General features: G+C 44.4%; 1 protein-coding gene across 1 annotated transcript in view; it reads left to right on the top strand.

Annotated features, from left to right (window-relative positions):
* Nucleotides 1-426: 426 nt before the first annotated feature.
* Nucleotides 427-23,251, top strand: part of LOC106607144 (galactosylgalactosylxylosylprotein 3-beta-glucuronosyltransferase 2) — a 35,860-nt gene continuing 13,035 nt past the window's right edge. Inside the window, exons 1-2 of the mRNA XM_014203776.3 lie at nt 427-1,807; nt 20,433-20,577. Coding sequence (XP_014059251.2) covers nt 1,283-1,807; nt 20,433-20,577 — 670 coding nt within the window. The 5' untranslated portion in view covers nt 427-1,282. The remainder of the gene's footprint in view (nt 1,808-20,432; nt 20,578-23,251) is intronic.

Raw genomic sequence — 23,251 nt, forward strand, 5'->3', positions numbered from 1 at the left:
TATTTATAAAATACCAGAGTCTGGCATAACAGAAGCTACAGTCCAATTTAGACTGTTAGGCTACATACGAGATTAGGAGTGTATGAGTGTTCCTTATCACTATAGGATAATAAATAACACCATCTTTGTTTTCAATATTTTCCAAGCACAAGCAATTAATTGCATCTGAACAAATAGGGTACCTGATATGGGAAAAACCTCCTGAATATCCAAATAGCTGGTGACAAGTGCCCACAACCATGTAAGGATGATCAGCATCAAACTGAAAGCCTATTTCCTGCAACTAATATAAAACACACTTGTTCACATAAGTAATTAGTGTTTATTTCAAGATTATTTACGATAGTGGGTTGCAACGAGACCGAGTCTAAATTAATGTCATGCTGTAGGCTACTGATTTCCCTAGCTTCCAGAGAGATGTCTTTATTTCTATTCATTGAACGCTGCCAGCTCAATCGGTCTGGTGTGGACAACTTGCAGTTCAAATCAAAGTTTCCGATTATCATTTAGAACGAAAGCAAACGTTTTATCAAAAGATGGTGCTTCTCTCTCTCTCTCTCGCTCTCTCTCTCTCCCTCTCTCTCTGTCTGTCTGTAGGGTGAGTTTATCTCCATCCTCAGCGGACACTGACGTGCTTCTCTAGCAGCATAACAAAGTCTCCCTTTCTCACTCCCCTCCTCCTCTCTTTCTCTCCCTGTCCATTCCAATCTTTCCCGTCCCCTCTCATCGCTGTCTCTCCTCTCTCTGCACTGACGCTCCCGCACCTGCTTCTCCCCACTGCCCATCAGACACCGACTTAAGCCGCATTCAGCCCGGGAATGATGTCCCTTTCTCCCAGACACTACGGGAGTAGCGGCCGGTGGATATCTGCGAAAAGCTATTTCTGGTTTATCGAAAAGGTTGTGGGCTGAACGCATGTGAAGATTGCGTTTGGGATTAAATGTTTTTTTGTTGTTGAGGGGTTCGTTTTGTCGCTCTCTCGTTCGAGGGATATGAGGCACTTCTCCACTTTCATCTGGGAGGAGACTCATCAGCAAACAGTCCCTACGGGACGCGGACGTGACTATGTGTTCATAACCCTAAACGGGATGAATTTTGATATTTATTAGTTTATTGGAGATAAACAAAGTCCTCATTTCTAAAAATGGGTCTTACGTGGTCACTTAAAATCGCTTTGGAGAGTGCAAATTGTTGTTGCACGATCGTGGTGGGATGCTTGGATGTGATGGAGTGAGTGAAATAGAGTGAGTGCACGGCTCGTTTATCACCTAACTTCGGCAAAATGAAATCGCTCTTCTACAGCCGCTTCTTCATTCTCCTGCCCTGGGTCCTCATCGTCATCATCATGATCGATATTGACACCAAGAGGACACCCGTCCGAAGTCCAGTCCTGGGCCGCGCTGGGGGCGCACAGCAGCATGACAGAACCAGACTTCCTCGGGCCAATCGTTCCGCTCTCCAAGTAATCTACGCCATCACCCCGACCTACAACCGGCCAGTCCAGAAAGCTGAACTTACCCGGCTCGCTAACACCTTCTGCCAGGTTCCTCGCTTCCACTGGATCGTAGTGGAGGACTCGAGCGTGCGCACAGAGCTGGTGGCTCGCTTTCTCTCCCGCTCCGGGATGCCATACACACACTTGAACATCTTTACACCCCGCCGATTCAAACGGACCGGGATGCCTCGTGCTACTGAGCAGAGGAACACGGCTCTGTCGTGGCTACGGTCGCATCGCTCGCGGAAGGACGTGGGGGTGGTATTCTTCGCAGATGATGACAACACATACAGTCTGGAACTGTTTGAAGAGGTAATAAAGCACATTAATGACGGATAGGCTACATGGCATGTGATGTCATTAACACACACACAACAAAACTTATCAGTTTTCTAGTACAAGAGTTTTCAGATAGCCTATCTGTGCAATCAGACAACGTATTGAAATAAGCGCGGGATATCTTCAAGGGTCATCTAAGGTCCTTGAGGGCCACTGTGTCCAGGCACTGATTCTGGATAGAACAAAAACCTGCACATACATTTTACATTTGAGTAATTTTAACTCAAACCCAGAGTTAATTTGCCTAAAACTTGTTTCGAGCAAGTTGGATCTGTGATCTTCTAAATAATTTTCTATTCAAATAACCTCATCGACAGCAGGGGCTCATCTCTCATTGATTTAAAAATGTGGTTGTGCATCAGCAGTTTTTCGCTTGTTATGTTAGTCACTGACAGTCACTCAATTAGCCCATGTCAGCTAAAACGTTTTAGATTGGTAAATTAGCCTAGCGGCCTGCTATCTAAACTTGTCTTAGTTATGGTCGAATAACCGACTGGGGGGCGCCATTGATCATAGATATCACATTAAAAACTGCAAACATTTGTGTCCACCCTATGGCAAAATGTGTACAATTATAGGAAATTAGCTGTAAAAATGCAATTTTTTTCTCTCCACCCCACGAAAAAAGATTATAGAAATGCATGAAATTAGTTATACAATTGCAAAAACTTCTCTCCGCCCCATGGCAAAATGTGTAGAATTTCAGGAAATTTACTCTAAAACTGCAACATTTTCCCTACGCCCCATGACATAATGTTCACTGCACCCCACTGATTAACATTTTTTGTTGTTGAATGAAATGAATTAGAAAATTGCTAAATCTTCTCTCCGCACCATAGAAAATGTGTAGTATTACAGCAAACTTGCTTTAAAATTGCAACATTTTCCCTACGCCCCATGACATAATGTGTAGAATTGCAGGAAATTAGCTGTAAAACTGCTAATTTTTCTCTCCGCCCCATGGAAAATGTTCTAGAAATGCATGAAATTAGTTATACCATTGCTAAATATTCTCTCCACCCTATGGAAGATGTGTAGTATTACAGAAAACTTGCTTTAAACTGCAACAATTTCTCTACAAAATATGTAGAATTGCAGGAAATGTAAATGTAAATGTAAATGTAAAACATCAATGTTTTCTCTTCACTGTCAAGAGGGTGGCCTTAGGTTTTTAACCTAAATGCCATCAGACCTCAGTATAAGACCCAGATGCTGACAGTTCGAAGTAACAAATGTTTATTACATAAACAGGGGGCAGGCAAACGACAGGGAAGGCAGATGTCAGTAATCCAGAGCAAAGTCCGAAAGGTAAAGAACGGCAGGCAGGCAGACTCAGGGTCAGGGCAGGCAGAATGGTCAAAACCGGGAAAACTAGAAAACAGGGACTAGAGAGAAAAACAGGAGTACGGGAAAAACACTGGTAGACTTGACGAGACAAGAAGAACTGGCAACAGACAAACAGAAACACAGCTATAAATGCACAGGGGATAATGGGGAAAATGGGCGACACCTGGAGGGGGGTGGAGACAAGCATACGACAGGTGAAACAGATCAGGGTGTGACAAATGACCTGTAATTTAAGATTTGAAACTGCTAAATTGTCGCTATGCCCCATAGGAAAATGTGTAGAATTGCAGGAAATTACCTTGAAAACTAGACAGAAATTATTGGATTTGAAGAGGGGGCCCAAGACCTGGTTAGTCAAATCAAATCAAATTTTATTGGTCACATTCACATGGTTAGCAGATGTTATTGTGAGTGTAGTGAAATGCTTATGCTTTTAGTTCCGACAGTGCAGCAATATCTAACAAGTAATCTAACAATTCCACAACAACTACCTAATACAAAAAAATCGAAGTAAAGGAATGGAATAAAAATAAATACATATAAGTATATGGATGAGTAATGACTAAGCGGCATATGCAAGATGCAATAGATGGTATAAAATACGTTATATGCATATGAGATGAGTAATGCAGGATATGTAAATATTATTAAAGTGGCATTATTAAAGTGACTAGTGATCCATTTATTAAAGTGGCCAATGATTTCATGTCTGTATGTAGGCAGCAGCCTCTCTGTGTTAGTGATGGCTGTTTAACAGTCTGAGGGCCTTGAGATAGAAGCTATTTTTCAGTCTCTCGGTCCCAGCTTTGATGCACCTGTACTAACCTCACCTGCTGGATGGTAGCGGGGTGAACAGGTAGTGGCACGGCTGCTTGTTGTCCTTGATTATCTTTTTGACCTTCCTGTGACATCAGGTGTTGTAGGTGTCCTGAAGGGCAAGTAGTTTGCCCCGTTGATGCGGTGTGCAGATCACACCACCCCTGGAGAGCCCTGAGGTTATGGGCGGTGCAGGTGCCATACTAGGTGGTGATGTAGTCAGACAGGATGCTCTCAATTGTGCATCTGTAAAAGTTTGTGAGGGTTTTAGGTGATAAGCCACATTTCTTCAGCCTCCTGAGGGTGAAGAGGCACTGTTGCGCATTCCTCACAACACTGTCTGTGTGGGTGAACCATTTCAGTTTGTCCGTGATGTGTACGCAGAGGAACTTAAAACTTTCCACCTTCTCCACTGCTGTTCCATCGATGCTCCCTCTGCTGTTTCCTGAAGTCCACGATAATCTCTTTTATTTTGTTGATGTTAAGTGAGAGGTTGTTTTCCTAACAGCACATTCCGATTGCCCTCACCTCCTCCCTATTATCTGTCTAGTTTGTTTTGGTAATCAAGCCTACTACTGTTGTGCCATCTGCAATTTTGATGATTGAGTTGGAGGCGTGCATGGCCACGCAGTCATGGGTGAACAGGGAGTACAGGAGGTGGCTGAGCACACACCCTTGTGGGGCCCCAGTGTTGAGGATTAGCGAAGTGGAGATGTTGTTTCCTACCTTCACCACCTGTGGGCGGCCTGTCAGGAAGTCCAGGACCAAATTGCACAGGGCGGGATTTAAACCCAGGGCCTCAAGCTTAATGATGAGCTTGGAGGGTACTATGGTGTTAAATGCTGAGCTGTAGTCAATGAACAGCATTCTTACATACAGTTGAAGTCGGAAGTTTACATACACTTAGGTTGGAGTCATTAAAACTCGTTTTTCAACCACTCCACAAATTTCTTGTTAACAAACTATAGTTTTGGCAAGTCGGTTAGGACAACCTACTTTGTGCATGACACAAGTCATTTTCCAACAATTGTTTATAGACAGATAATTTCACTTATAATTCACTATATTACAATTCCAGTGAGTTAGAAATGTACATACACTAAGTTGACTGTGCCTTTAAACAGCTTGGAAAATTACAGAAAATTATGTCATGGCTTTAGAAGCTTCTGATAGGCTAATTGACATCATGTCAAGTGGAGGTGTACCTCTGGATGTATTTCAAGGCCTACCTTCAAACCCAGTGCCTCTTTGCTTGACGTCATGGGAAAATCAATAGAAATCAGTCAAGACCTCAAAAGAAAAATTGTAGACCTCCACAAGTCTGGTTCATCCTTGGGAGCAATTTCCAAATGCCTGAAGGTACCACATTCATCTGTACAAACAATAGTACGCAAGTATAAACATCATGGGACCACGCAGCCGTCACACCACTCAGGAAGGAGACACTTTCTGTCTCCTAGAGATGAACGTACTTTGATGCAAAAAGTGCAAATCAATCCCAGAACAACAGCAAAGGACCTTGTGAAGATGCTGGAGGAAACAGGTACAAAAGTATCTATATCCACAGTAATAGAAGTCCTATATCGACATAACCTGAAAGGCTGCTCAGCAAGGAAGAAGCCACTGCTCCAAAACCGCCATAAAAAAAAACTGACTACGGTTTGCAACTGCACATGGGGCCAAAGATTGTACTTTTGGAGAAATGTCCTCTTGTCTGATGAAACAAAAATATAACTGTTTGGCCATAATGACAATAATTATGTTCTGAGGAAAAAGGGGGAAGCTTGCAAGCTGAAGAACACCATCCCAACCGTGAAGCACGGGGGTGGCAGCATCATGTTGTGGGGGTGCTTTGCTGCAGGAGGGACTGGTGCACTTCACAAAATAGATGGCATCATGAGGCAGGAAAATGATGTGGATATATTGAAGCAACATCTCAAGAGATCAGTCAGGAAGTTAAAGCTTGGTCGCAAATGGGTCTTCCAAATGGACAATGACCCCAAGCATACTTCCAAAGTTGTGGCAAAATGGCTTAAGAACATCAAAGTCAAGGTACTGGAGTGGCCATTCCAACGCCCTGACCTCAATCCAATAGAACATTTGAAAGCGTGTGCGAGCAAGGAGGCCTACAAACCTGACTCAGTTACACCAGCGCTGTCAGAAGGAATGGGCCAAAATTCAACCAACTTATTGTGGGTATCTTGTGGAAAGCTACCCGAAATGTTTGACTCAAGTTAAACAATTTAAAGGCAATGCTAACAAATACTAATTAAGTGTATGTAACCTTCTGACTCACTGGGAATGTGATGAAATAAATAAAAACTGAAATAAGTCATTCTTTCCACTATTATTCTCACATTTCACATAAAATAAAGTGGTGATCCTAACTGACATTTCTAACTCACAAGGAATTTGTACTAGGATTAAATGTCAGGGATTGAGAAAAACTGATATATTTGGCTAAGGTGTATGTAAACTTCCGACTTCAACTGTAGGTATTCCTCTTGTCCAGGTGGGATAGGGAAGTCTGCTGTGTGATGGCGAATGCATCGTCTGTGGACCTATTGGGGCATATGCAAACTGAAGTGGGTCTAGGGTGACAGGCAAGGTGGAGGTGATATGATCCTTGACTAGTCTGTCAAAGCACTTCATAATGATAGAAGTGAGTGCTACAGGGAGATAGTCATTTAGTTCAGTTACTTTTGCCTTCTTGGGTACAGGAATAATGGTGGCAATCTTGAAGCATGTGGGGACAGCAGATTGGGATAGGGAGCGATTGAATATGTCCGTAATCACACCAGCCAGCTGGTCTGCGCATGCTCTGAGGATGCGGCTAGGGATTGCGAGGGTTAACACACTTAAATGTCTTACTCACGTCAGCAACGGAAAAGGAGAGCTTACAGTCCTTGGTAGCAGGCCGTGTCGTTAGCACTGTATTATCCTCAAAGCGGTCAAGGAAGGCGTTTAGTTTGTTTGGATGTATGACGTCGGTGTCCGTGACGTGACTGGTTTTCTTTTTGTAGTCCATGATTGTCTGTAGTCCCTGCCATATATGTCCCTTGTCTGAGCCGTTAAATTGCGACTCCACTTTGTCTCTATACTGACATTTCGCTTGTTAGATTGCCTTGCGGAGGGAATAACTACACTGTTTGTATTCAGCCATATTCCCAGTCAACCTTCTATGGTTAAATTCGGTGGTTTGCACTTTCAGCTTAGCGCGAATGCCGCCATCTATCCACGGTTTCTGGTTAGGGTAGTTTTTAATAGTCACAGTGGGTAGAACATCTCCTAGGCACTAAAAACTCACTCACCGAATCAACATTTAAATCAATATTATTCTCTGAGGCTATCCGGAACATGTCCTAGTCCGCGTGAACAAAACAATTTTGAAGCGTGGATTCCGACTGGTCAGACCAGCGTTGAATAGTCCTTGTCACGGGTACATCCTGTTTGAGTTTCTGCCTATAGGAAGGGAGGAGCAAATTGGAGTGGTGGTCAGATATGCCGAAGGGAGGGCGGGGGAGGGCCTTGTATGCATCGCGGAAGTTAGAGTAGCAGTGATCCAGAGTTTTGCCAGCACGTGTACTACAATCAGTCAATATGCTGATAGAATTTAGGTGGTCTTGTTCTCAAATTTGCTTTGTTAAAATCCCCAGCTACAATAAAGGCTGCCTCAGGATATATGGTTTTCAGTTTGCATAAAGTCCAGTGAAGTTCCTTGAGGGCCGTCGTGGTATCGGCTTGAGGAGGGATATACATGGCTGTGACAATAACCAATTAGAATTATCTTGGGAGATAATACGGTTGGCATTTGATTGTAAGGAATTTTTGGTCAGGTGAACAAAAGGACTTGAGTTCCTGTATGTTGTTACAATTACACCATGAGTCGTTAATCATGAAACATACACCCCCACCCTTCTTCTTCACAGAGATATGTTTATTTCTGTCGGTGCGACGCACAAGAATCCCGGTGGCTGTACCGACTGCGACAGCATATCCCGAGAGAGCCATGTTTCCGTGAAACAGAGTATGTTACAATCCCTGATGTCTCTCTGGAAAGTAACCCTTGCCCTAATTTCGTCTACCTTGTTATCTAGAGACTGGACATTAGTGAGTAATATACTCGGAAGTGGTGGGTGGTGTGCGAGCCTCTGAAGTCTGACCAGAAGGCCGCTCCGTCTACCTCTTCTGCAGCGACGTTGTTTTGGGTCAGCCTCTGGAATCAGTTCAGATGCCCTGGCTGTTTTGGACAAAGGAACCGCTTCGGAAAAGTCGTATTCCTGGTCGCAATGCTGTAAAGTTGATGTCACTCTGATATCCAATAGTTCTTCCCGGCTGTATGTAATAACACTTAAGATTTTCTGGGCTAACAATGTAAGAAATAATACATAAAAAACTAAATACTGCAAAGATTCCTAAGGACTAGAAGTGAGGCGGCCCTCTCTGTTGGCACCATCTAGTCCGGTCATGTCCTGCAGCAGTCATAGTAAAACTCCTTGTATGCTATTTTTATCGAACTCTAAAAGTCGGAGCTGTGTTATGATTTTGAAGGGGTCCCTGATGAAAGTGCTATCAAAAAAGGGGTCCCCGTGCCCCAACAAGTTTGGGAAAGTCTGTCTTAAGTTACGATTTGGGGAGATAAAGAGCCTTAATCTGTGCTTAATGGCAATGTCTAGCTACAGCTCCAAAGATAGGCCTGTGTAAATATCAGTTATATGATTGGCTGATAGTCAGCCTGCTCTCCCCACCTCATCCAGGACATTACAGAACTCCTCTCCATGGTAATAGTCTGTCATAGTTTGGTAATGACCTGTCATATAGTGATAATAACCTGACACATAGTGGTAATAACCTGTCAAACATGTTATGCTGTTGATTTTAGCATTGCACAAATAGTGCTGCTGTCAAACATAGGCACATTTTTTCATTTAGCAGTTTTGTGTCCAAAATAAATAATATAGAGATAGACCACATTAGAACTGAATTTGTAGTCAATGAGCAAAAACATTATGAATAGCCTATAAATGCATTCTTAATAACATCCTATTCAATTCTCTCACAATACCACCACTATTCAATTACTACTAAGTGAGTGAGTGACGTCACTATAGGCTTACTGATTTTAGAAGAGGTATTTTATCATCCTCGACGCGATGAAACAACACCTGAAAGAGATTCTGTTATTACTCTCTTATGTATTATGTCTGAGTTGAAGAGGAAACCATCCAGAAACAATTTGCATAAAGACAGATTATTGTTGTTTTCTCTGTTCTGAAGCATTAACAAGTCACGGCTCGGTGCAATTCATTATGTGCGCAAGACATTCCGCCAGCTTTGCTGCCTCGAAATGGGGTGTCAGCAAACAGAGTCGTCCACATCATAGCCTAGCCTACCTCTCTCCTCTCCCCACTCACAGACAGGCCAGACGGCTACTTTCGGTGAGATTGCATTTTGCCCTCGGGCTGTAGGGAGTCGTGAGCTAGCTGTAGCGGTAGAACTGCAGCATCGTAGTCAATACTGAATGGCTCCCAAGTGTTTAGTTAAACATAGTCTGTCAGTCAGAAATATGTATTTGTCTGACTTGAAAATTACTGCAACCAGACAGCTTGTCAAATAAACCTGTTCACTTAAAGGCTTACCAATGGCTGAAAAGAAGAGGACACAATTTGATCTCTCCTGCCTCAACATGGGTATAAACGACTTGCGAAATGAGAAGAATATTAATTGGTGTGAAGATAGGCATACATACGTGACAATAATTGGACTTGAAATACACTGACACATCGTCAGGACAAATTAAATCAAGGGCCATAGTTTCGGAGTGTACAGTAGGCCCATAGAGAGGGCACAAAGGAACCGCAAGAAAGAACAGAAGAGCAAAATCCAATTCCATCAAACCGATGTGAGCAATTATCATAATTACATACTGGATAGTTTTCTTCTCTCTGGGAGCTAAAGCAGAAAGGAGAGAATCTCACAGAGAGAAATTGTCTGTGGCTGAGTGGATAGAGGGGAGAAGGGAGAAAGAGAAGGGTATTGTACTGAAGAAGATAGAGGGGTGAGAAAGGTGGAGGTGAGAGGGTTGATGAATGCAGAACTTCCTCCAGGGGAAGGCCTGCCAGCTCAATGACCTCTCCATTACGGTTGACAACTCCACAGTGTCGCCCTCACAGAGTGCAAAGAACCTTGGCGTGACCCTGGACAACACCCTGTCGTTCTCTGCAAACATCAAAGCAGTGGCCCGCTCCTACAGGTTCATACTCTACAACATCAGTAGAGTACGACCCTACCTCACACAGGAAGCGGTGCAGGTCCTAATCCAGGCACTTGTCATCTCCTGTCTGGACTACTGCAACTCACTGTTGGCTGGGCTCCCCACTTGTGCCATCAAATCCCTGCAACTTATCCAGAACGCAGCAGCCCGCCTGGTTTTCAACCTTCCAAGTTCTCTCGTCACCCCGCTCTTCCGCACACTCCACTGGCTTCCAGTCGAAGCTCGCATCCACTACAAGACCACGGAACAGTAAGAGGAACTGCCCCACCCCACCTTCAGGCTTTGCTCAAACCCTACACCCCAACCCGAGCACTCCGTTCTGCGACCTCAGTTCTCTTGGCCTTCCCACCCCTGGACTGGGCAGCTCCCGCTCAGCCCAGTCCAAGCTCTTCTCTGTCCGGGTACCACAATGGTGGAACCAGCTTCCCCTTGAAGCTAGTACAGTAAAGTCCATGCTCATCTACCGAAGACATCTGAAACCCTATCTCTTCAAACAGTATCTTAAATAATCCTCCTCCTCACCTTGACCCCCCCCCCCAAACAAAAACACTTAACCAGCACTTGCACTTGAACGCCACCCCCCCACACCAACCCCGTTCTAGCTCTGACTCTACTGGTAGCTACGTTATTGAAGAAAAATCTACGTTCTATGCCTTTGATGTATGGTTGTCCCTCCTAGCTATCTAAATCGTGCTGCTAAATGTATAAAATGCAAAATGTAGCACTCACATCTGTAGCCATGAAATGCTTTAAACGGCTGGTCATGACTCACATCAACACCATCATCCCAGACACCCTGGACCCACTCAAATTTGCATACCGCCCCAACAGATCCACAGATGACGCAATCTTTATTGTTCTCCACACTGTCCTCTCCCACCTGGACAAGAGGAACACATCATGGCGTACACATCACGGACAAACTGAAATGGTCCACCCACACAGACGGTGTGGTGAAGAAGGCCCAACAGAAATGTGGCTTATCACTGAAAACCCTCACAAACTTTTACAGATGCACAATTGAGAACATCCTGTTGGGCTGTTTCACCGCCTGGTATGGCAGCTGCACCGCCCACAACCGTAAGGCTCTCCAGAGGGTGGTGCAGTCTACATAATGCATCACCGGGGGCAAACTACCTGCCCTCCAGGACACCTACAGCACCCAATGTCACAGGAAGGCTAAAAAGATAATCAAGGGCAACAACCACGCGAGCCACTGCCTGTTCACCCCGCTATCATCCAGAAGGCGAGGTCAGTACAGGTGCATCAAAGCTGTGACCGAGAGACTGAACAACCGCTACTATCTCAAGGCCATCAGACTGTTAAACTGTCATCACTAACACAGAGAGGCTGCTGCTTACATACAGACTTGAAATCATTGGCCACTTGAATAAATGAATCACTAGTCACTTTAATAATGCCACTTTAATAATGTTTACATATCTTGCATCCCTCATCTCATATGTATATATGTATTTTATACCATCTATTGCATCTTGCCTATGCTGCTCTGTCATTGCTCATCCATATATTTATATGTATATATTCTTATTCCATTCATTTTCTTAGATGTGTGTGTATTAGGTAGTTGTTGTGGAATTGCTAGATTACACGTTAGATATTCCTGAACTGTCTGAACTAGAAGCACAAGCATTTCGCTACACTCGCAATAACATCTGCTAACCATGTGTATGTGACCAATGCAATGTGATTTGATTTGACCAAGTCTGGAACCAACAGGATCCTGAATAGCTTCTATCCACAAGCCATAAGACTGCTAAATAGTTAACCAAATAGCTACCCAGACTATTTGCATTGACCCTTTTTTCACAGAATGAAAAAAGGGTCATTATCCTGTTATTATCTATCCTGTTACCTAGTCACTTTACCCTTACTCACATGAACATATGTATATTGTATATAGCTAAGTTATAATTCCTCATTGTGTATTTAGTCCTCGTGTTATTCTTTTTTTCTATTATTTTTCCATTTGTCTCTGCATTGTTGCGAAGGGCCCGTAAGTAAACATTTCACTGTTCGTCTACACCTGTTGTTTACGAAGCATGTGACAAATAACATGTGATTAGATTTATTCCTCCATCCTGTCCTCTCCCATTTCCTTCCTTCTTTCCTTTTCCATACTCTCCCCCTCTTCTCTGTCCTCCTTCTCTCCCTTTTTTTCACATCCCTGTCATGTTCTACCCCCTGCTCCCCCCCTCCTCATCCCTGTCCTTGTCTATTCCCTCAGGAGCAGTGTGAGTCTGTCTAAATGCTGGCATTGTCTACCCTTCAACCCTGATCCCAACCCACCCCCAGCTGGTTTGAAAGGAAAGAGATAGAAACAATGCCCTTAGAACACAAACACAAACACAAACACACACACACACGCGCGCATACACACACACACACACACACGCCCGCCTGCGCGCACACATGTTATTATTCACGCAGACACAGCAAACTCACCTCCATCCCCCACACAAACACATCATGCATCACTGCATCACAATTTCATAACCTCTTAATTTTCTCTCCTCTAATTTGATTCATTATTTTTTTCTCCCTCTCGCTCTCTCATTGCTCCTGCTATGCATATTAATGACACATGGAGAAGGCTTGATTAAAATCCGAAAGTGCATTTGAGCACACAATGAAATGACAGCTTCTTCTCTGGGGGAGAAACACATTTATAATGGATTTGTACTGCATAATTTAAAGTCCCATTGTATATGCATACCCTTCATATATTACCTCTGTTAATATGGTGTAAACAAAGGTAGCCTAGGCATTCACTGACTAAGTTGCTACTCAATATTAGATAGATGACATGGCTGCATCTCAAATGGTAACCTGCTGTATTCCTCCATTCCCCTGGTTCTGGTCTCTACCACTCAGTCAGATGATGCCTCTGGACAGTACTTCCCTTTCAGACAGAGACCGGGAACTCAGCCACTGTGTCTCACTCCAACTTAATGGGTTCTGGTTTCCTCCATGTCCCAAATCGCTATCAAAGAGCCATTGGATGTTATGGCTCACAAAAACAATATTTTTTTAATATTCACTTTTCCACTTTTATAGCTAGAATTCTCTGCAGATGGATTCTGTCTGAAGGGTATTGACTAACTCAGGTGTTAGAGGTTGATGTTGGTTTTGACAGTCTGGGTCTATGGCTGCAGAGGCTGGAGCTTTTAGTCAATCTTTACAGTTCCCAGGTCTCCCTATGCTTTTCGCTTTGAGGCGCTGGTCCAATTGAACATTCATCCTTCTTTCCTCCCTTCCTTGAAGTAATCACTGATCTGTATGTGATTGGATAAATGAAACCACAGTTCTTTCATCCCGCTGCTCTCGTCAATGCTATTCTCTCAGATTAACATATGACTGCTACCCCCGTAGGCACTCCTGTAGATCTGAAAGTATCAGAGAGAAGCAACACTATGATAGACGTTTCCTTCTGAAAGGCTGGGAGGAATTTCCACTATATTGCTCACAACTATCCAATCATGTCAGACTTATAGGAGTGCCTTGTGGGTAGGACAAGAAGTACATTTGTAAGTCAAAATACACTGGATGCATTTTTAAGGATGCATTTTAAACACCTGAACCATCCCTTAGTCTCCATTAATTGGAGGAATTATGCATATCCAAATGGGCCACAGAAGCTGGACAAAACCTAATTAGAACCAAATGAATGTCCACTCATTTATTTTGCTGCTCCCTAGTGTCATCTATATGATTCATCCACAACAGTCGTCATCAGGCTACTCAGGTTAAAAACCATTCAAAGACCGTTACAGGTAGAAACGATGCTGTACCACGAAGCTAAAATAAGACTACACACGGGAGCAGAAAACATTGAGTGAACGGACACTCTCTCTCTTTTCGTTACCATTTTTATAGACCCGACCAGAAGCCTTTTGGAGCAAAAAACTGTAGTGGAAACAGAAAGGGGGGAAGGGTTTTAGTGTCGCGCAAGGTCAAGGGCCACAGCATTAGAAGAGAGGGCTTCAAAGATGTGTCCATCGCTCAGGGGTAAAGGGGGGAGAAGGAAGGAGAGAGAGAGAGAGAGAGGAGAGAGAGAGAGAGAGAGAGAGAGAGAGAGAGCCTTCCCATCAGTCTATTGAGTGTTGAGAGTAAGAGAGGAGACATGAAAGATGTAGGCCCTGCCCTGACCGTTTGTGTGACAAATCACACAGCAACATTGTCGCTCTGTAATCCAATATTGTTTTGTATGTTTTGCCCCTTACAAGTGACTTCTTTCAGGTGGTTTGATGTTCTGTAAAGAGAATTGCACTAGAATGGGATCCGTAGTGGGGTTGGAATAAGGAATGAAATGGCACACACACACACAAGCGTACACACACAAGGGTACATATGCACACACAAGCAAGCATATACAGTGCCTTCAGAAAGTATTCACAACCCTTGAATTTTCCATATTTTATTTTGATACAGTGAAATGGAGTAAAGTGATATTTTTTGTTACTGGCCTACACACCATAACGTCAAAGTGAAATTATGTTTTTGGAAATTCTTACAAATTAATTAAAAATTAAAAGCTGAAATGTCGAGTCAATAAGTATTCAACCCCTTTGTTATGACAAGCCTAAATAAGTCCAGGAATAAACATTTGCTAACAAGTCACATAATAAGTTGCATTAACTCACTCTGTGTGCAATAATAAGGAGGATGGGAGGAGATGTGCACATCCTGTATTTCTTAGAGATGGGACTTAGAAACAACCTTACGCTTCTTTTAGAATGAATATGCAGTCATATCGTTTCACACCGTCACACGAAGCACTGGATATGTATGTGCATCAGTTAATCAATCAACAAATCAATCAACCAATCAATCACACACACATTTCCATGACATGTTTTACCTCTGTTCCATAGCTAACCCTGCTGCTTTGTCTTCAGAAAGTATTCAGACCCCCTGACATTTTCCACATATTGTTGTTACAGCCTGAATTTAAAATTGATTACATTTAGATTTTGTGTCACTGGTCTACACACAATACCCCATGATGTCAAAGTGGAATTAGGTTTTTATAAATGTTTACAAATTAATACATTAAAAGCTTAAATGTATTGTGTCAATAAGTATTCAACCCCTTTGTTATGTCAAGCCTAAATAACTTAAAGAGTAAAAATGTCCTTAACAAGTGTCATGGCCATGACACAAGTCAGATAATAAGTTGCATTGACTAACTCTGTGTGCAATAATGGTGTTTAACATTAGTTTTGAATAACTACCTCATCTCCGTACCCAACACCTACAATTATTTGTAAGGTCCTTCAGTCGAGCAGGGAATTTCAAACACAGATTCAACCACAAAGACCAGGGAGGTTTTCCAAGGGCTTGCAAAGAAGGTCATCTATTGGTAGTTGGATAAAAAAAGCAGATATTCAATATCTCTTTCTGCATGGTGAACTTATTTACACTTTTGATGGTGTATCTATACACCCAGTCACTACAAAGACACAGGTGTCCTTCCTAACTCAGTTGCCGGAGAGGAAGGAAACCGCTCAGGGATTTTACCATGAGGCCAATATTTAAGAAAAATACATATATATATATTTGGGGTTTGTTTCAATTCTCCCCAATTACGGGATATCCAATTGGTAGTTACAGTCTTGTCCCATCGCTGCAACTCTGGTACGCACTCGGGAGAGGCGAAGGTCGAGAGCTGTGCATCCTCCGAAACACAACCCTGCCAAGCCGCACTGCTTTTTGACACAATGCTCGCTTAACCTGGAAGCCAGACGCACAAATGTGTCGGAGGAAATACCGTATACCTGGTGAACGTGTCATCGTACATTGCCACATGAGTCGCTAGAGCGCAATGGGACAAGGATAACCCGGACGACGCTGGGCCAATTTTGTGCCGCCTCATGGGTCTCCTTGTCGCGGCCGGCTGTGATAGAGCCTGGGATCAAACCAGGATCTGTAGTGACGCAGCTTGCACTGTGATGCAGTGCCTTAGACTGCAGTGCCTTAGGCCCTTCCATGAGGCCAATGTTGTAAAACAGTTACAGAGTTTATTGCCTGTGAAAGGAGAAAACTTAGGATGGATCAACAACATTGTAATTACTCCACAATGCTAACCGAATTGTCAGAGTGAAAAGAAGGAAGCCTGTAAAGAAAAAAAAATATTCCTAAACATGCCTACTGTTTGAAACAAGGTACTAAAGTAAAACTGCAAAAAATGTGATAAAGCAGTTAACCTTTTCCTGAATACAAAGTGTTATGTTTGGGGCAAACCCAATACAGCACATTAGTGAGTACCACTCTCCATATTTTCAAGCATAGTGATGGCTGCATCATGTTATGGGTATGATCGTAATCCTTAAAAAAAATAAACAGAATGGAGCTATGCAAAGGCAAAATCTTGGAGATGAATTCACCTTTCAAAAGGACGATAACCTTAAACACATGGCCAAATCTACTCTGGAATTTCTTACCAAGAAGAGTGAATGTTCCTGAGTGGCCGAGTTACATTTTTGATTTACTGGAAAATCTATGGCAAGACCTGAAAGTGTGTTTTGTTTGACAATGTCACGTCCTGGCCAGTATAAAGGTTAATTAGTATTGTAGTTTGGTCAGGACGTGGCAGAGGGTATTCGTTTTATGTGGTTCGGGGTGGTGTGTTTGTTGAAGGGGCATTTTATTTAGTATTCCGGGTTTTTTTGGCACTGTTTGGTTTCCATGTATTCTATGTTTAGTCTAGTATGTCTGGTTCTATGTTTGGTTAATTGGGGTTGGGACTCTCAGTTGAAGGCAGGTGTTGTCTATCTGCCTTTCATTGAGAGTCCCATATATTAGGTTGTGTTTGTGATTTGTGGGTGATTGTTCTGTGTTGAGCCTTATGCTTTGCCAGACTGTTTGTTGTTGTTCGTTCGTTCTAGTGGTTTGTTATTTTGGTTTTCATTTTGAAATAAATAAACGTCAAGATGAGCCTGCACTTACCTGCTGCGTTTTGGTCCTCCTTCACCGACGACAACTGTGACAGAATCACCCACCAACTATGGACCAAGCAGCAGAAGAAGGAGCAGAGGGACTTCGAGTTGGACTGGCGGGAGAAGTGGACCTGGGAGGAAGTTCTGGACGGGGCCGGACCTTGGCACCAGGCTGGGGATTATCGCCGCCCGCAGTGGGAAATTGAGGCAGCCAAGGCAGAGAGGCGGAGGTACGAGGCCATGGACGCGCTGAGGGTGAAGCACGAGAGGCACCCCCAAGAATTTTTTTTGGGGGGGCACACGGGTAGTTTGGCTAGGCATAGGAAGAGCCGGAAGCCAGCTACCCGTGGTTATATGGAGGAGCGTATGGGGTGGAGAGCGCCATGTTTCGCTGAGGAGCGCACTATCTCACCCATACGCACGCACAGTCCGGTGAGCGTTGTTCCAGCCCCTCGCAGGTGCCGTGCTAGAGCGGGCATCCAGCCTGGTAGGAGGATGCCTGCGCAGCGCATCTGGTCGCCGGTACGCCTCCGAGGACCAGGCTACCCAACTCCCGCTCTACGCACGGCTACCATCAGGCCCCTGCACAGCCCAGTCTGCCCTGTACCAGCACCCCGCTCGTACAGGGCTACTATTTCCATCCAGCCAAGACGGGTTGTGCAGGAGGTAAGATCAAGACCGACTGTGCGCCTCCATAGCCCTTGGTTTCCAGCTCCTGTCTCTCGTGCGGACCCGGAAGTGCGTCAACCCAGTCCGACTCGTCCTGTTCCCGCTCCCCGCACTAGCCTTCAAGTGCGGAAACCCAGCCACGCCAGTCAACAGTCGTCGGAGCTGCCCGCCAGTCAACAGTCGTCGGAGCTGCCCGCCAGTCAACAGTCGTCGGAGCTGCCCGCCAGTCAACAGTCGTCGGAGCTGCCCGCCAGTCAACAGTCGCCGGAGCGGCCAGACTGCGCTGAACTGCCGGAGCGGCCAGACTGCGCTGAACTGCCGGAGCGGCCAGACTGCGCTGAACTGCCGGAGCGGCCAGACTGCCCTGAACTGCCCCAAGTTGCCAGACTGCCCTGAACTGCCCCGAGTTGCCAGACTGCCCAGACTGTCCCGAACTGCCAGACTGCCCAGACTGTCCCGAACTGCCAGACTGGCCCGACTGCCCCCCGGCGATGCCAGAGTGGCCCGACAGCCTGGAACGGCCGGAACCAGAGCCACCTCCAGATATAGGTGGGTTGGGGAGGGGGGGTGTAGCACAGTGCCGTCGTTGACGGCAGCCACCCTCCCTTCCCTCCCTTCAGTAGAGAGGAATTTTGGTTTTGTTGTTTGGGGTTGTTTTTTTTGTTTTTTTGTTTTTTAAGGTGCTTCCGGGGTTAGCACCTTTAAGGGGGGGGGGGGGGGTACTGTCACGTCCTGGCCAGTATAAAGGTTAATTAGTATTGTAGTTTGGTCAGGACGTGGCAGAGGGTATTCGTTTTATGTGGTTCGGGGTGGTGTTTTTGTTGAAGGGGCATTTGATTTAGTATTCCGGGTTTTTTTGGCACTGTTTGGTTTCCATGTATTCTATGTTTAGTCTAGTATGTCTGGTTCTATGTTTGGTTAATTGGGGTTGGGACTCTCAGTTGAAGGCAGGTGTTGTCTATCTGCCTTTGATTGAGAGTCCCATATATTAGGGTGTGTTTGTGTTTGTGATTTGTGGGTGATTGTTCTGTGTTGAGCCTTATGCTTTGCCAGACTGGTTGTTGTTGTTGTTGTTGTTGTTGTTGTTGTTGTTGTTGTTGTTGTTGTTGTTGTTGTTGTTGTTGTTGTTCGTTCGTTCTAGTGGTTTGTTATTTTGGTATTCATTTTGAAAATAAATAAACGTCAAGATGAGCCTGCACTTACCTGCTGCGTTTTGGTCCTCCTTCACCGACGACAAGCGTGACAGACAAGTAATTATTTTTTCTCAAAAAGAGAAGGGGCAAAATTATTGGCACCCCTGTTTTCAATACCTCACCTTGGAAGATAACGGCACTGAGACTAGAATCTTTTATTTGATTTGAGAACACAAAATCAACATTTTGCAACGGTCATTTCAGTCTCTGGACTTGAACCCCATTAAAAACCTGTGGTTTGAATTGAAAAGGACAGTCTAGAAGCGCAGACGAAAGACATCAAGGATCTGGAAAGATTTTTTTATGGAGGAATGATCTAAGATCCCTCCCAATGTTCTCCAATCTCAAAAAACATTTTAGAAAAAAGTCTCTGTGCCGTTATCCTGGCAAGGTGAGGTATTGAAAGGTATTGAAAACAGGGGTTCCAATACTTTTGACCCCTATCTTTTTGAGCAAAAAAAATAATTACTTGTTTTTGAGAATTCAATATAGCTCAGTATATATATGTATTATTTGTTTTATAGTCTTTTTTGCTCATCTTTATCAAGGATGCCAATTATTTGGACTTGGTTGTAGTAACTGTCACACACACACACACACACTCCAAGGCTACACACTTCCCCACACAGAGTCTGGATCTACACTGCTCCCGTCTGTGTGTGAATTCATTCACAGTGAAAATGTACCATTTAGTGTAGAATCCCGAGAAGAAAGCCGTCTAGCCAAGCTTATTTTCCTCTTTTCAGATTTCATCAGACATCTCTGCTTTTCCACGAAAGCTAATTTAAAGGGAACCATAGTGCTCTCCCAGAAGTTTGGTTGGTGTGTAAAACCCATAATTTCAGATAAGCAAAAGGGTGTGATGGGTCTGCACTCAAAAAGATGTTGCATAAAACATACTTAAATGTTTTATTTGTTGTATTTTATCACTGTATCAGGGATAGCGTACACAGACGTTTGCAGCCTTCAGTGTGTGGGTACACATTTTTCTTGAAAAATTATATTTTTCAGTGAAGATAATATCAAAAAAATTATATTTTTGGTTTTCCACAAAATAAATGTGGTTGTTGATCAACTTCATAGCTTTATCTTTTTTTAGGGGGGCAGGGAGTTCTACATATGGACACATCTCAAAAGTCTATAACAGCCTTCTTGTCTGCTATCCTCTATCTACACTGATATGAAAGAGCTGGACAAGCCTGGAGAAAATTCACACCAAGAATCCTATTGCTTTGACCTCTCCTGTGTTTTCAGATCAGTGTGTCTGTCTGTGTGGCCCATGGGGCTTCTGTGTGTTTGTGTTTGTGTGTCTAACTCTCTCTACCTCTCTGTGTCTCTAGATGCGTTCAACACGGGGTGTGTCAGTGTGGCCGGTTGGGCTGGTCAGTGGGCGGCGGTACGAGCGTCCCATAGTGGAGAAGGGCAAAGTGGTGGGCTGGTACACTGGCTGGAGGCCCGACCGTCCCTTCGCCATCGACATGGCAGGTAAAGCGCATTTACTGTAGTTAGTCATCTACGGTAGAGGAACAGACACCAGTGGTTCCCTTTCAGTTGTTCAACTTCTTACAGCACAGCTATGGGGAGTTTGCTAGCGACCTCTACTGAAGAACATTAGAATCATGCCTGACATTGCCAATGAACACCGTGACTCACATTTTTTTTTTTTAAACGTTGGAAGACTAAATGTATCAGGCTTTGCTCCAACTTAATTGTCCCACGTAAGGAGGGCGTGCTCATCCTTCTGGATGTTGAGTTTGGTAAAGTTTGGTAACTATACTAACCAAAATATAAACGTAACATGTAAAGTGTTGGTCCCATGTTTCATGAGCTGAAATGAAAATCCCAGAAATGTTCCATGCGCACAAAATGACTACTTATCTCAAATTGTGTACACAAATTTGTTTACATCCTTGTTAGTGAGCATTTCTTATTTGCCAAGATAATCCATCCACCTGTCAGGTGAGGCATATCAAGAAGCTGATTAAAAAAGCATGATCATTACACAGGTGCACCTTGTGCTGAGGACAATAAAAGGCAACTCTAAAATGTGCAGTTTTGTCACACCACATGCCACAGATGTCTCAAGTTTTGAGGGAGCATGCAATTGGCATGCTGAGTGCAGGAATGTCCAACAAAGCTGTTGCCAGATAATTTAATGTTCATTTCTCTACCATAAGCTGCCTCCAATGTTGTTTTAGAGAATTTGGCAGTATGACCAACCGGCCTCACAAACGCAGACCACCTGTAACCATGTCAGCCCAGGACCTCCACATCCGGCTTCTTCACATGCGGGATCGTCTGAGACCAGCCACCCCGACAGCTGATAAACCTGTGGGTTTGCACAACTGAAGAATTTCTGCACAAACTGTCAACTGTCATGGAAGCTCATCTGTGTGCTCGTTGTCCTCATCAGGGTCTTGACCTGACTGCAGTTTTGGCGTCGTAACCAACTTCAGTAGGCAAATACTCACCTTCTATGGCCACTGGCACCCTGGAGAAGTGTGCTCTTCACTGATGAATCCCAGTTTCAACTGTACCGGTCAGATGGCGTGTGGGCGAGCGGTTTGCTGATGTCAATGTTGTGAACAGATTGCCCCATTGTGGCGGTGGGTTATGGTATGGGCAGGTATAAGCTACAAACAACGAACACAATATATTTTATTGATGGCAATTTGAATGCCCAGAGGTACCGTGACGAGATCCTGAGGCCCATTATCGTGACATTCATCCACCGCCATCACCTCATGATTCAGTATAATAATACACGGCCCAATGTTGCAAGGATCTGCACACAATTCCGGGAAGCTGAAAATGTCCCAGTACTTCCAAGCGTGTTCCAGTTCCCGCCAATATCCAGAAACTTTGCACAGGCATTGAAGATGAATCGGACAATATTCCGCAGGCCACAATCAACAGCCTGATCAACTCTATGCGAAGGAGATGTGTCTCGCTGCATGAGGCAAATGATGGTCACACCAGATACTGACTGGTTTTTACATTTAACATTTACATTTAAGTCATTTAGCAGACGCTCTTATCCAGAGCGACTTACAAATTGGTGCATTCACCTTATAATATCCAGTGGAACAACCACTTTACAATAGTGCATCTAAATATTTTAAGGGGGGGGTTAGAAGGATTACTTTATCCTATCCCAGGTATTCCTTGAAGAGGTGGGGTTTCAGGTGTCTCCGGAAGGTGGTGATTGACTCCGCTGTCCTGGCGTCGTGAGGGAGCTTGTTCCACCATTGGGGTGCCAGAGCAGCGAACAGTTTTGACTGGGCTGAGCGGGAACTGTGCTTCCTCAGAGGTAGGGAGGCGAGCAGGCCAGAGGTGGATGAACGGAGTGCCCTTGTTTGGGTGTAGGGCCTGATCAGAGCCTTTTAGATCCATGCCCCTACCTATTTTTCAACGGTACGGTACTGTGACAACAGTGCCTCCGTGTTTGGCTATGGCCGACCTGGGTACATTGTCGGCCATTGCTGGAGTTCCTGTACCCATTAAAGGGCCAGGTTTCAGGCGGGCTGTACAGTACCAGGCGCTCTTTGCCCAAAAGAGCGCACCCCTCCCCTTTTAGATCCATGCCCCTACCTATTTTTCAAAGGTACTGTATCTGTGACCAACAGATGCATATCTGTATTCCCAGTCATGTGAAATCCATAGATTAGAGCCTAATTCGTTTATTTAAATTGACTGATTTCCTTATACGGACTGTAACTCAGTAAAACAATGAAGGCTAACAAGCTGAGTTTGGGTTCAAGTCCATGGCCAAATAACATTAATAGAAACTCACATTTTATTGCCTGGTATGTCTCGGTGTGGTGCATGCTACGGCTGCCTCCGCTCGGGTCAGTAACAGTGACTTGCCCGGCGGCTGGCACTGTTCCCCTAGTCCATGGTGTGCGCAGGTTCCCTTGGCAAACGTGTGGAATTCTTATGGCTTCCTCTCACAGGTGCCCATACCTTGGCTAGGTCTGAGTAAAGGGACCCGGGGATGAATTGGGGCCTGGGCCGGATCAAATGCCTTGTCTGCCTGGGCTGAGGCATGCAGAAACTGCCCTAACTCAACCCAGTTGCTGTGCGCTCTGTCGCCAACTAAGGGCGAAGTGAGGCGACTTGAAGGGAGAGGGCAGTGGGGTCAGTGAGCACTCCCTGCCTG

This window comes from Salmo salar, chromosome 01 (assembly GCF_965601325.2).
Source record: "Salmo salar chromosome 01, fSalSal1, whole genome shotgun sequence".
Lineage (NCBI taxonomy): Eukaryota > Metazoa > Chordata > Actinopteri > Salmoniformes > Salmonidae > Salmo > Salmo salar.